Here is a 15091-nt window from a genome sequence, read left to right as displayed (position 1 = left end):
TGTAGTTGGCCAGACAGGATAATCAGCCACAGTATGTGTTCCCAATTTAAAATGCATGTGTCAATGGTATAATAACTGATGGTCGTGGTGCTTACCATCTTGCAAAGCCCTACCACAAGTGTAAATGTGATTTTAACACATCGTTTTTAACTCAACAATTCACCATAAGTACAAAATAACATCTTTTTTTTTAAATTAATTTGAATATTTTTTTTATGTAATGTCATAATTATTTTTCATCAGGCAGCCGATATTTGGTCATTAGGCGTGACTCTATATGCTATGATCACGGGAAGGGTGCCTTGGGTGGCAGCTACAGCGACTGACCTTCAGAAACGAGTTCTTACCGAACCCCTAGCATTTCCACCTCGACAACAGTTATCTAGGCCCTTAAAGAGGCTGTTGGCAAGGATGTTAGACAAAGATCCCTTAACGAGAGCTACAATGCAAGAAATTAAGGTACTTATTCATTGAAATTGTCACTTTCCTTAAAATAGGGAATTCAGCCAAACTTCACACTTTATTCTTTAAACATAATCACAGACGATAGATAAAGAATTTTCCCAATATTGTTCTATAGTATCGAACAGTGTTTAATTAATTAAACGAATACGTTACAAATTATCTAGAGATCGGTTGCTGCCAAAATGAACAAAATTAAATCAAGGCAAATAGATTACAATCAGATGAACAAACACGATGTTTGCTATAGCAATAATGTCAGGACAGTGTTTGCTGAACTGCGAAGGTTGTGGTCGTGCTTCTATCAAATATTTGCACGGAACAGCAAATATTTAACGCTAACTGTTTATGTTTTCGGAATAAATCTCGCCAAGCGTGCAACTTGTTGGATTTATAACGACATACTGATATATTCCGATTTTGGATGATCTCTGACAAACATTTGCTTTCAGAAGCGAGCTATTAATTATTATTATCGTTCTAATATTATGAGGATGTAAATTCGGTTATTTAAGGGCTAAAGAGCTAAGGGCTAGTTAGAGGTTTTATATTTTTGAGATATCGCTTATTATATCAATATCCTAGTTGGTGTAGTTAAAAGGCCGCATAGCCAGAGGTCCTTGATACAAACGATCTACCTGGGTTTATCTTGACAATGACCACCGTGGTCAAAATCGATCAAGAGGACTTATCATCTGTAGGACACAGACACATGAAAACATTATATGTATGATGTTGTTCATAATTTTTGTAAATGAATATAATTCTTTGCAAATTAATTTTTCCATTAATTGTAGAAACATTAAAAAAAATCGTTTAAAAGTCTAAATTTCATGAGGTATATATCTTTGTATAACAGGATTGGCTAAAATTCCGTTGTTTTAAAGATAAATACCGGTGTCGACCAATAAAGTCGAGCTTGAGTTAATTCGCTCAAAAACTGAAAACAAATACATTCTATACAGTTAAAATGGTTTTATCGTTTAAAAACATTTTTTTATTTCTACAAAGTAACCCTGTGCTTCGCTTAGAGGGACAGACAGCAATATTTTAATTTGTAACAATATTTTAAGGAACATGAATGGGTAACGTCCTCGGGTCAGGATCCTCTGCCCTCAGAGCAGGAGAACTGCCGACTGGTGGAAGTAACCGATGAGGACATGGCACGCGTCGTCACGTCTATTCCAAATCTGTCCACTCTTATTCTAATTAAGACGATGCTCAAAAAACACAGTTTCCAGGTAATATAATATTGAGTAATTTATCAAATGCTAATACATTTTTCAAAAGGTAAGGCATACATTTGAAATAGATGTAATTTCGTAGTAATAAGCATTAAGTACTGTATGACTAAGTCAGGTTGCAATATATAATATAAGATGTTATGCAATATATAATTATGATATTACTGGAGAGTATCTGTCATTTTTTTATATTCATTAATAATAATCTATATTTTTAATCTGGCAACAGGAACATTGACAGATACTTTTTTTGGCGGGAAACTGATAGACTTGAATTCTCTTTACGAGCATAGCGGATTTCGTGTTGAGATTTAGTTTTTAATGTACTATCACTATAAATAAAAGAGAAAAATTTAAAAAGATATTTCAAAAAATATCAATTTTAAAAAATGATTTCCATTATACGGGAGGAAAAAAACTTATATTTCATAACTTGATATTTCAGAACCCATTCCTACGCAGTCGCGAGAGTAGCTCTCGTCGTGAAAGCGTGGTTGGCGAAGTAAGCGAAACTAACGCGGCAAGTGAAACGGGTGAAGCGGGTGCATGCGGCTCGCGAGCTGAACGCGGAGCACGGCGCACCGCACTCGCACGTTCTGGACGCTCGCTCTCTGCGCCCGGAAACTATCTCACTGACAAGTTTGTTGCACTCATAGTATTGTATATTTTGGCACATTAAAAGCAATTAACATGTATTCAATTACATTATTTTGTAGAAGCTTTAATAAAAAGAAATAATTTCCAAATACTTTTCATACAAAAGCAACACTAAGCAATAAACAATTCTTATACACAGACAAACCTCCTTCGACATCGCTTTAGAATCCGTACAAGAATCAAAAGAACGCGAAGTAAAACCGAACAAACTAGAGAACCGCCAAAAAACAATCCAAAAGGAGAAACCAAGTCAAGAAGAGAGCACCACAAAAGAACGCAGCCAAATAAGCAATGCACCCACAGAAGAACAACAGCGAAACGACACCAGCGCAAAAGGGACGGCAAATCGCAAACAGAACGGGAGAGAGAAGGAGAGGTGATGCCGAGCGCCCGCGCCCTGCGCTCGACTTTGAGTCTCGTCGCGAGACCACCCTGACGACCTGTCGACCGAAAAATCATGCAAGCAAAGTAGAACCGTGTGTATAATCACTTTGATTTACACAACTCGCTCAAGAAAATAACCATATTAGTACTTAATTCAAAAAAAAATCTTTGGCGTTATGTTTTTTTAAGAGTTTATTTTATTTGAAATACTTATAATACTTATTTTATTAAGGACATAATCATATGACGTTCTATACAAATATTTATCTACCCGATGACAGAAACTAAAGTTAGCTATTTCGCATTTTTATTAGATTTTTTTTCTAATTTATTTAAATAGAAAGAGATGTATATAATTTTCGTCATTGTAATGCTCGAAGTACACGAGCCTAGATTTTTAAGCTAGAATAACAAGCTAGATATGTCCTTTATTAGCCTGGCTTGCTGTCTTGGAGCATGTTTTGAAGCATATTAATGCTATACATTATGCTACACATGATGATTAGATGATGCTAATTTTAAAACAGCTATTGGAATAATTAAGGTGCATCCGTCCTTGTAAAGTAAATCCGTGAACTAAACGGAACTGCATATGTAAAAAAAACAATTCGACTGAAAGAGTTACTTCGGAAATTATGCTAATTCGCACAAACGAATTACTTTGCTTTTAAAAGAACTTCGTCATGAATATTTAAACGAGTAAAAGAGTGTTTTGAAATTCAGTTATGTCGGTTAGAAAAAAAACATAACGTATAGTCACTGCTCGCTTACCAATTGAATATTAGCTTCGCAGACCACATAAAGGCAGAATACAAACCAGGATAGGTATTATTAGTGGTAGTGGGTGCCATTAGCTCTAATATAGAACCCCGTGATATTAAACTAACTTGAAATGCTAGCTTACTAGCTTTCTCACTAGCTTACTAGCCTAGAAATGAAGCGCGTCATGTATTCGGAGTTACTAGCTTGCTATCTTCTTACTCTAGCTTAATATCTTGGCTTGCAAAACTAGCACCGTATATTCTAGGCATTAAATATAAAATATAATTTAAATGCCAGTTGGGCTTTGGTTAGTGATTCTGTTAAGTTTGTAGCGATAAGGAATAGAAAACTAATGCGCATTAATTGAGAAAAATTTATAAAGGTTAAACGGTTAACATTCGGATTCTAAATATTCTAATCTTTACTAGCACAAATAATAAAATTTGTAAACGCTTTTTTTAAGATATCAACACGAAATTTTCACTATTGTAGATTCAATATACAATTCGACCTTTCAAAAATTGTTAAGTCAATTTTAATTATTATAAATAATCTTACTAAAATTATGTAACATTAAATATACTTCAAACGACATGCTTTAAGAGAATTATTATGCATAGTGCATTATTTTTAGCTTGACTATTGCTGGTAGTGGGACTTCGTTCTAGTTTTTACTCAGTCACCATATATATTCTACCACCAAAACCGTGTAATCACAGCGAATCTAAGTACGTGAACAGATGTCTTAGAGGAAATTTCGGTACGTTCTGACTTGAGAAGGTAATAAACAACCAGCTGTTAGAACGCTGCAATAAAACATCAATCGAGCCACAGACTCAGTTTCGCAAACGGAACTGGATCGGGCACACCCTCTCAAAGGAATCAGGTCTATACCGCCAAAGTAACTTTGAATTGCAGTCTTAGAGGAAAAAGAATGCGTGGAATGAAACAATTCTGGAGTCGTGCCTTTTTGCAGCTGAAGTCAAAACCATCAGAAATCGTGTGAGGTGAAGGGTGAAAATTAATGAATTATTTCGTCTTAGAACCTATTGTTAGCGGCGTAGGGGCGTAGTTTGAGGTTAAATCCGGTGATTTCAGGGACAAAACCGTGCCAGCTCGCGTTAACTCCCATAGGAAGTGCGATCCCTAGGAATCGGTATCGCCTTGGTAGTGCAGAATCAATTGTAAGTACTTATCGAATCCATAATAATTATTCGGTGACCTCATAAATCCGTATAATCATATGCCCATCTCCATTATACATAATATATGCACCAATATAAGGATAGTCATCTTAAAAAGCTTTTCCTGGATAAAATATATTGACAAAACGATTAAATATATGATAAAAATTATTTTAATATCTCTTTCAGTAGCTGGCGTTAATTCATAAGCAGTTTTAGTTCAGTTTTAGTCATAAGAAGCATGTCGTTTGGAGAAAATTTTATACTTAAATAATCACAAAGCTATATTTTTATAATCGAATGTACATAAAATTGTTATTTACTTAATTGCTCTACTTCTAGCCTCCATTAAGGGCACTTTACATAAATTTTAACTTTCCACCGTTTCCCGAATTTTATTCAAAGATTTAACTATATAACACAATGTTTCGTAGTAGATAATTCTAAAAAACGAAAATAAATATTACATTTTAATAGCATTTGTGTAAAATTGATTTTTAAAGCGTATAAAATATTTAAAATATCAAGAGTATAAAATTTATTATGTTATTTTTAAATCCATCTTAATGGGTCAAAAAGTTATGTTTTTTTTACAGAAAGTATATAAAACTAAACTTTCGAATTATGACGATGAAGAATATTATTACTAATCTTACTAAACTTACTACTATATTTTTTAGTACGTAATCAGGTTATGACATACGCAGACATACGCAGTATGTATGAACATACTATATATGGTATTGTATAAGTTTATTTCTATTACCTATTTATACTTTTTGCAGTCTATTAAAAAGAATAATAAACTTAATATATTCCATTGCATATAATAAGGTAGTTTTTAGTTAATATTTTGAAAATCACGATATTATTATTAATTTAAAATTCAAATATTTAATATATTATAGATTTTAATCGATATTTTTTTATAAATGTAATCGTAAATATAAATTGAATGCTCAAAGCACGGCTATAGCTCATTATTGTAAATAACTATCATAGATTACCATTATTAGATAATTTTATCTCAAACAAATCCTAACTTAAAGAACGATTTATATATTATAGTCTATGGTGTATCAGTATAGTGTAATCTTATATTTTTGTTTTACATAGTTCCTCTCACGACATCGAGCACAGCACTGCCCATTTTACCAACAATTATAAACAATTATAAACTCCATCAATATATTTGTAAAAAAATATATAAACTAAATTCTTAATATTTAGCACATTTGAAACTTTTTATTTCTTTAAAAATGCTGCATTACTAAGAATATAGTTTTTACATTTACATAAACAATAAAATTATTGAAAGCTTGTAATTATTTACTTGGTTTGAAAGAAATTCACCATTTTATTAAAATTGTCGGATATTTATTTAACTTCAGAGTCAATGAATCAAAGATTAATTAGAGAACACACATAGGTATTTAAAAGTTTATTATTTAAAAATACATAAAATGATATCGACACATCATCATTTAGCTGCTATCACTTGCTTCTGTCAGTGTAAAAGGACGTTTGTAAAATCGAAATATATTAGGTCAATACAATCAATTTTGAATCGTACTATTACAAGATAAATTAAAAGTAAAGTAAGCACCGATAGCGAATGTCTACCGAGAAGAATAAGCAATAAAATCTGTAGTTATTCTTATTCATCCATAAAATATATGTTATAAATGATAAGTATGTTCTATTAAAATTTTATTACTTTATATTTTATTCATAAATTGAATAATCAAAGAGTAGCAGTATATATACATTATATACCACGAAAACAACGGGGGGAAATAGGAATATTATATTCACTAATAAGGAAATAATCGGTGTATGTCCTCTTCTGTAAAGTACGTAAGTTGTACATACGACCCTTTGCAACAATAGCATTCAGTTATATTGTAATTAAATGGCTTATGTTTTTAGATGTAATGTAAGAAAAAGACCAATTTTCCCGAAATTGTAGTCAAATTCAAATAACAAAACCTACTTACTTAATAATATATATACTTGTAATTTCACTTAGGATAGTTTAAAAAAAAACCTTTATACCTGCCAGCTTGTCCTCGAGCTTAGGCCAAACAACAGGGTTCCTGTAGTCGACCTAATTTCACCATTCTACTTAGATGTTAAGATATTTTGTAATTTCGTGTTTGTCCAATGTGCTTCTCTACTAAGATAGGTAAAGTTTCTTCAATTTGGTACAATTTGCTATCTTGATATCTTATCGTATATATATATTATTGTCTAATTTTTTCGTAGTAAAAACAATAGACAAGGAGTTTTATGACTACCATAATAAAATAATTATTATTATTATATTTTGTCATACGAGTTATGAATATATTTTTCACTTAACTCTGACTTACACTTTCGAGGCTGACATTTAGGCAATATAATAATATAAATACATATTATTATTTATGTTCGTTGTGGCATATACTTTACAATTACTATACAAATTATTAAATGAAATGAGCCAGATTGATCTATTAAATAAATTGAAACATTCTTGTATTGTCCAATTTTTTCTTCAATCATCAACTTAATAAGAAACCATACAAGCTCTAGTAAATATTGTCCAAGTAAATTGAATTTTTCAGTGTCTTAGTAGCGGAGTGCGTCGAGTTTATCTTTGCAAGCGAATGGTCCAATTATATATTATATTATTGCCTTTACATGTTGTGATCGGTGATAAGAAATAATGCTTTTATTATATTATATATTAGATTTAGTAGTTTAAAATTATCACTTTTAAGATTTTATGAATTCAGTAAGCTTAAAATATTTGCCTTTAAATTTTGCTAGAATATATTGAATTGTTAAATATTCTGCAAATGACATTTTAAATTATTAATTTGATTACTTATTATTGTACCATATACTTAGTGCAGTGTAATTTTATATAAACAAAGCTTGTTTTATTGAATTGTATATATTCTATGTATAGATTGAGTTATCCATTAGATGTAAATAAATGTATTTGCAGAATATACAGCATCCGATATGTGTGAATTTTGTTGATTATCAATTTTAAATCAAAGTCAATAAATTAAAATTTTAACCTAAATATGTTTTATTACAATTGTTCTACATTACAGATATACTAAAAATATTTGACAATCGATTTGTAACAAAAGGTGTCGGATTATAAAAAAAAATTAAAATATTTAGCCGCATCTTAAAATATTTGACAAAGGTAAATTAAATTCGACATATTCGCAACCTTCAAAAAAATTTAATGTTAATTTTAATCTACTATAATGCTTAAAGAGCTCATTCGGTTTTTAACTACTTTTAAAACCTGATAGCTATCATCAAATGGTTTAAAATTATAATGAATTTATCTAATATAAAACTTTAATAATCAATCACTCGTTTGTTATACAATACGTTTTATTCAATAAATAATGATTTGGTTTGGCTTCGAAGTTCGTTTGCATGCACATCTCCCGTGGGAAATCATTGAAATCGAGTAGCGTGTGACATGACTTCAAAGTTCATATCGTATAGCCTTATAATACAGTACTGAGAGTCGCACCTATACAGTAACAAAAGTATATTATTATTCGAAATAACGTGACTTTATATGTAATGCCCATGTGTAAATGTTAGGTTAGAAAGTGTTCTTATTTTCTTTTATATTTCATATTTATTCCACGTGTGTTTATTTACCTAAATATAAGAATCTTTTAGAAAAAATTAAAAAATATGATTCGATTATTTCTTTCCATTGAGATTCACGCCTATAACTTTAATAGTCTAAAGTGGGTGAAACTGCGAAACGCACTTATATAACAATAATATTTTATACTACAACTTTTCTTTTACGAAACGAGCTGCATCTTCTGATACAAGTTTTATGTACATTGGCATAGTAGTTTTTTTAGGCCTTACAAAAAAAACACATCATTTATTAGTATAGATATAATATTTATATTTTCTATTGGTATAATTACACAACAAATATTATAAAAAAAATGTGACGATTATATGCGTGTGACAATTAATTATATATAATTATGAATAAAACAATTAAAAACAGTTAAAATTATATGAATATCATTTTATCGTTTTCATCTTTTTTGTTTTCATCTAAAGATGAACGGTCAGTTTCGTCCTTGAAAATCAATAAGGAGTTACTGTCACCACTCGAAGACAACGCTGAAGCTGCTATGTTACTAAATTGCAATGGTTTCTGACCTTCCTTTTGTACGCCTTGAGCATTTACTGGTACTACGATTTCTCCATTTACAAAGACATTATTTGGTATTGTTTGCTCATTGCCTCCTAAAACCTTTTCATCTTGTGATAAGTTTTGGCCATCAGATGTAATTTGTTGTACGTTATTAGATACATAAACTGTAGCATTATCTTGTGTCGAAAGTTTTTTACCGTTACTAGGTACAATTATTTGATCGTAACCAGGTTTTATCGTACTTTGACCATCTCCTTTTTCTAGATTTTGTTTTCTTACAAACATCTGAACGTTTTTAGACGGAAGTAAAGCATTTTGTCCATTTTTTAATTGAATAACGTAGTAAGACTGTTGTTTTGAATATGGATTTTGATACAAAGCACTATTAAATAGACCTAAGCCATTAGTACTATAGTACCCGTTATTGGGAATGGCTACAAAAGTATAACTGTTAGTTATGCCACTGTCGACATTGGTCAATGCTATGTTGGTAAAAGGTATCATATTATCATTAGAAACAGTAGTTCCTGGCTGTTTACTGTACTGTGCACCATTATTAATGGGATTTACTGCCGGTGGAATATTCTGTACTGGACTAATATTTGGTATAAAAAGATTGGACAAATACGTGGGGTAATTTAACGGTAACAGTGAGGGTACTGCTTTCGGAATAATATTCGAAGCAATTAACGCTTGATTGTTACCAGAATTATCAAATACTTGGTCAGATATTACATTTGGCGCATTATGTGAGTATTGTGTCATTATTTTATTCTTATCTTCATCAGGTTGTTCAATACCTTCAGGAACAATTCTAAACTTTGGATTTCTATTAATATTAACATTCGAATAATCGCTATAGTCTGTTTGCGAAGTAGTCACAACTTTTTCTGCATCGTTATTCGTTTTCAATTTATTACTTATGTTGCTCTCACTATTAATGTTCGAAAAGTAAGCAAAGTCATCATTTTCTTTTTCATTATGAGTTTCTTGTTTATTCTTTTCTTTTATAAAATCAATATTTAATTCTTCAGGCTTATTTATTACAGAGCTACATAAGAAAGCTTTAAGTTTTCTGTGACTTTCAAATCTATCTGGATAAATACGTTCATTGACATAATTAGCGTTATATTCTTCACTTATGTCATATTCTTCACTTCTTGGATTTTTGAAATCTTCGTTTTTATGATTTTCCTCACAATAGTTACGAGTTGCCATTGAATTCCCGGAATAGTCTCCCAATTCTTGCGATTCAGAATCAAACCTCTGTTCACTGAAACTGATGGGATCAAATAAGTCATATCCAAATACTTCTGACGGAATGTCATTCGGAACATCAGATCGTGTAAACTTATTTGAGTTTAAATGACTATCCTGAAATCTGCCTAGGTGTCGCTGATGGTGATTCCTCAAGTTCAGTTTTGGATGAATCAGCCCAGAAAGCAATTTCCGTAACCCGCCCACATTTTGATGAATACGTTTGTAATAGCTTCCGTTTGCCAATGCCATTAATAGGCATAGAATTAAAATCTAAAAAAAATATACTTCTAAAAATATTGAAAATACAATTACCAATTGAGCACATAAAAATAATATTGGCCGATTTTGACCACGGTGTTCATCTTATTGGTGACTAGCCAAATGTCCCCAATCCCATAGCTCTATGGCATCCCATCACGCAGCAGTAGGGGTAAATGAAAATCAGGATCAACAACTTTACGTGCCTTCCTAAGTACGAGTTGGCAACACTACCAACTTGTTAACTTTCGGTTACTGAGAACACCTTGTTATAAAAACTCAGCCACTATTTATCGGTCTGACCCGGAATTCGAACCTTGAACCTCATAACAGGGGCTATCCACTAGAACACTAATGAATCTATCTGAACCTCGTTGTTTATAAATAAAATAGTTCAACAATCTTAACTTATAAGATGATTATATTATTAATACCTGTCTTATTGCAACCATGATGATATTTGAATGCAGAAAGTATTGCTTACACTATAAAAGAATATTTAAACACTCATTCTTTTAATATTCAAACATTACATCACCCAAAATACTTCTTATAAAGCCTACATGTTGTAGCATGTTTTAATTAACAATATGGAACATTATTACCAAGGGAAAACCACACGCAACGCACTCTGACGATATTTTTAATTGTTATTTAATTGGGTAGATCATTTTTTCCATTTAAACGGTTTGCGGTAACTGTCAGATATATTTTATGGATTTTGTTGGATAAAAAACAGAACTTTTTAAGACATATTTGCTTTGAATTTATCAAATTAAAGCTAAAACCATCATACAATGCCCTGTAGCTGTTTTCAGAGTAATTTTCGTATCAAAACAAGCTAGTTTTTAAAAACATTTTCATACTCAGTTTTATTTATATTATAAAATGGTGTATTATGACCATAATTAACCGTTTTAATTATATAGTGGCTTCAGTAAAGGTCTATGCGATTGACTCATTGGCCTGTCTTAGTAAGCTTTTCATTATTGAGTATTATTAATAGGATCAAGGTTGACAGTGCAGTAAATAATTTAAGTAACATTGCCTCATAAGTCAAAGTTCTATCGTAAAACTGGATAGCTGCAATAAAATTTCCTATAAAATATACTTTTCTTATTTAAAATATGGTTACTCTATTATAATGATGTGTGATTAAATGATGACGTTCATTAAGTGATAATTAATAAGGTTTTCTTGAATGTATCAATTACTATATTATTTTTTGAGTAATGAATGACTCATTATTTTTGTACCAATTACTATTGGAAAATTTGTCTATAAGAACGTTGGCTCCTCAATCATTCAAATTAAATATATTTTAATGAAAGTATATTTTAAATATGAATATTTGTCTCGTTAGATTTGCTGACATTTCTTTGACAAGAATGGTTTTATATTCGACAGTATTTTGTCGTTCTCTTTGCCTTTAAAAATATAATGTACTAGTAGAAGAAATAATTATATAGTCTAAATACCGAACTTGTTCTTCTGGAAAGTAAACCGATATGATAACGTAACGTGATATGTTCATCGACGTTTCGGTAATTTCAATATGTTTTTGTACTTGTCTTTAACTTCAAAACAATTTTAATCCTATAAAAAAAAATTCTGATAATGAACTTTGAGGCGATAATAATCAAGAAATTTCTACGTTTTCTGTACAGTCGATTTGATTCATATATTGATTTATATTATATATAGTTATTATAGCAATACAAAAACTTACAATAGGTAACTGTACGTTTTTTTGAAAATAACCAATAATGTTGAAGACTTTTCAATAAATATTCATAAAAACTATAACAAATTTGTCAAATTTTAATATTTCATTGTTTCAATCTGATTTAGAAGCAGCTTACTTTCAAAGGATATAAATGACGATTTCTTACTCTCCTTCTCATTGGTAGGTATTGTCCAATTTTAACAAAGCTGTAGTCTTTGTTACTGATTTTAAGTAGTATGTATATAGGCGTATATGAATGCATAATTATGTTTAACAATTTTTTTTTTATTTCGCACAACTTAAGGCCCATTGTTGTTATCAACTTTAAACCAAGTGCAATAGAAGCGGAATGAAGCTCTGATCATTTTATTTCCATCATCATCAAATTTGGTTCAGGTTTTTTTTCAAATAACTTTATATAATGTAGATGAATAATGTTAAAGACATTAAGATGAAAAGTTTTTAATGTGACTAATAACTTAAATTAAACTAAATAATTATATATTTTTTATTTGCATCAATTAAATTAGTAAGGGATACAGCTTGTCTTCATTATAATCTTTCTTTTGATATTTCTGTCCAACCACCTCTAGCTGCTTGGCGGTAATCGGTGCTCTAAATCCATAAGTAGTCGCTGTTCTTTTATCAAAACCTATTCCTTTCCGACCTATTAATCTGCTGTCATACTCAGCCTTGTAACCACCCATGGATTGTAAATAATTAAAATGACCATCAGAAACAAATTTCATATTCTTGTCATTGTTATTTAATTGCTTATTTTTATTATCGGAGCCATAACTGATACCACGGGCTTGTAAACCCTGGTTTTTGAAGTTCGAAGTGTTTCTATTTTTAGAGCTTTTTTTGCTTGATGTTTGTGCCTTCTGAGGTTTGTAAAAGTCGGCAAATATTGTTTCATAAAGGCTATTTGCGGTTAATTGATCTACGCCGATGGAAGGATCTACGATGACTTCGTTGTCTGCGTAAACCAACAGGATCAGGCTAAAAAGAGTCTGAAAAATCAAGTGAATATATACATTTTCACTAATTACTCAGAACATGTCATTTAAAAGCGGCAATAGCGCAATGGTTTACGAGCTGTCTAGCAATGTGAAAGTCGCAGGATCAATCCTGACCCCTTCGAATGTTGTTGTCCCTACTCCTAACACAAGCTTCACAGTAATTTAGAGAGGTAAAAAGAAATATTAAAAGTTCCTTTAAATCGAAAATTTCTATTATTCTTTATAAAAAAAACAGGCAGTCGTAAGGATTGCCGATAGAAGTGAAAACTTGAAACTGTTAAATATATTTAACTAATTTCCAAATTTATTGGCACTCCAAGTTATAAATCTATCCCTTTTTATTATATAGCTTTTTATTCATCAAAATACACACAAATTCAAACAAACTCGGTACAAAATGCTAATACAGCTTCCGTAATCCGTAACAGCCTGTGAATATCCCACTGCTGGGCTAAAGGCCTCCTCTCCTCTTTTTGAGGAGAAGGTTTGGAGCTTATTCCACCACGCTGCTCCAATGCGGGTTGGTAGAATTCACATGTGGCAGAATTTCAGTGAAATTAGACACATGCAGGTTTCCTCACGATGTTTTCCTTCGCCGTAAAGCACGAGATGAATTATAATCACAAATTAAGCACATGAAAATTCTGTGGTGCTTGCCTGGGTTTGAACCCACGATCATCGGTTAAGATTCACGCGTTCTTACCACAGGGCCATCTCGGCTTACTACATTAATACAGCTTAATTTTAATCAATAATAGTTAAAATACACTTATAGTACTTGTATATACCGGTAATATTTACATAAATTTCAATCATTATATTATCTTCATTAATTTCCAAAATTCATTATATTTCATTATATTAACATTAGCATGTCGGTGACGCGACATCGAGCCACGAGTCTATCCCCCCTACGATAAACCAGAGCAACGCGCATAAAGAAGTTTTGACTTCAAAAATAAACACATAAACAATTTATAAACAATATTTGCCCTTGTAAACTAAACATTACTAATTACCTATAAAAAATGAGGTAGGTAAGTGAAAACAAAACTTATAGGGCATATATAATAATTATACACAAACAGTTTACCGATCCTTACCACAGATAACCAACCTAGTAGTTTATTAGGTTATGAATTATAAAAAATACAAACATATTTTAGTAAAATGATGCAATTAAAATGATGTTTCAGAAATAACTGTCATTAATGATATTAACACCCTTGGGTGGATTTTAATATATTGATATACAAATAATTTAAAACCACTTACCAAAAATACTAACTTCATGACTACTGTTATCGATATAAGAGCTAAAACAGTAATGCAACTAGAGTTCAAGAATTTATTTATTTTAAACGCGATAGCGTTTAAAATAAATAAATTCTCATACACTTAATTATTCTTCGTGTCAGTAATTGCTTGATTTACTTTAAACTAGATTACCGATCCTTGTTCGTTTTGAATTTGAATAATAATGTATAATAGTTCACAATTTTTGAAGTAATTGATCAACACAATACTTCGGACGCCTGACTTTGCCTAATCTCAAAGTTAAGTACTTTGTTAACTTCCTAGAGGAACTCGATGTAATGGGGCCCATTTTGTGAATTCCAAATTTTTGTATATTTCCACGTTTTAAGATCATCAGAATCCAAATCCATCTTATATATTTCGAAATTATCTTTCGCTTCCATTATCTTACAAAACCAAAAATGATATTTTCATGGGACTGGCTCATTCGACGCGTAATTACAATTAAAAACTGAAAAAAAAACAGCAAATTCAGGTCTAACTGTTTTTTAGTAAAAATAGTTTAATTTTTTTAGTAAAAATAGTTTGATTTAGGTTTTTCCTAACCTCTGGGAAGTTAGTCGTATGGACCACCGTGTGGAATCACGGGTCGCACCCAGTTTATTAGATTTCTT

At 31.0% G+C, this 15091-nt stretch overlaps 2 protein-coding genes across 3 annotated transcripts in view; one reads left to right on the top strand and one right to left on the bottom strand.

Moving 5' to 3' along the window:
• Positions 1-6805, top strand: part of LOC126775217 (calcium/calmodulin-dependent protein kinase kinase 1) — a 99402-nt gene extending 92597 nt beyond the window's left edge. The window contains exons 8-11 of the mRNA XM_050497007.1: positions 244-459; positions 1536-1703; positions 2152-2345; positions 2503-6805. Coding sequence (XP_050352964.1) covers positions 244-459; positions 1536-1703; positions 2152-2345; positions 2503-2743 — 819 coding nt within the window. The 3' untranslated portion in view covers positions 2744-6805. The remainder of the gene's footprint in view (positions 1-243; positions 460-1535; positions 1704-2151; positions 2346-2502) is intronic.
• Positions 6806-12632: 5827 nt separating this feature from the next.
• On the bottom strand, positions 12633-14475 carry LOC126775236 (uncharacterized). 2 transcript variants are annotated; one of them, XR_007669867.1, is made up of 2 exons: positions 14180-14246; positions 12633-13151 (listed from the first exon to the last, which is right to left on the bottom strand). XR_007669867.1 is itself a non-coding variant. In XM_050497032.1 (2 exons), exons 1-2 carry the CDS (start codon positions 14451-14453, stop codon positions 12660-12662), a joined length of 510 nt encoding a protein of 169 aa, XP_050352989.1. In that variant the 5' UTR covers positions 14454-14475; the 3' UTR covers positions 12633-12659. The 2 variants fall into 2 exon arrangements, 1 of the variants encoding a protein (XP_050352989.1); XM_050497032.1 differs by lacking the exon at positions 14180-14246 and adding an exon at positions 14436-14475.
• Between the last annotated feature and the right edge of the window lie 616 nt (positions 14476-15091).

The sequence above is a fragment of the Nymphalis io genome, chromosome 18, assembly GCF_905147045.1.
Source record: "Nymphalis io chromosome 18, ilAglIoxx1.1, whole genome shotgun sequence".
Classification (NCBI taxonomy): domain Eukaryota; kingdom Metazoa; phylum Arthropoda; class Insecta; order Lepidoptera; family Nymphalidae; genus Nymphalis; species Nymphalis io.
This window is presented reverse-complemented; position numbering and strand designations above follow the sequence as displayed.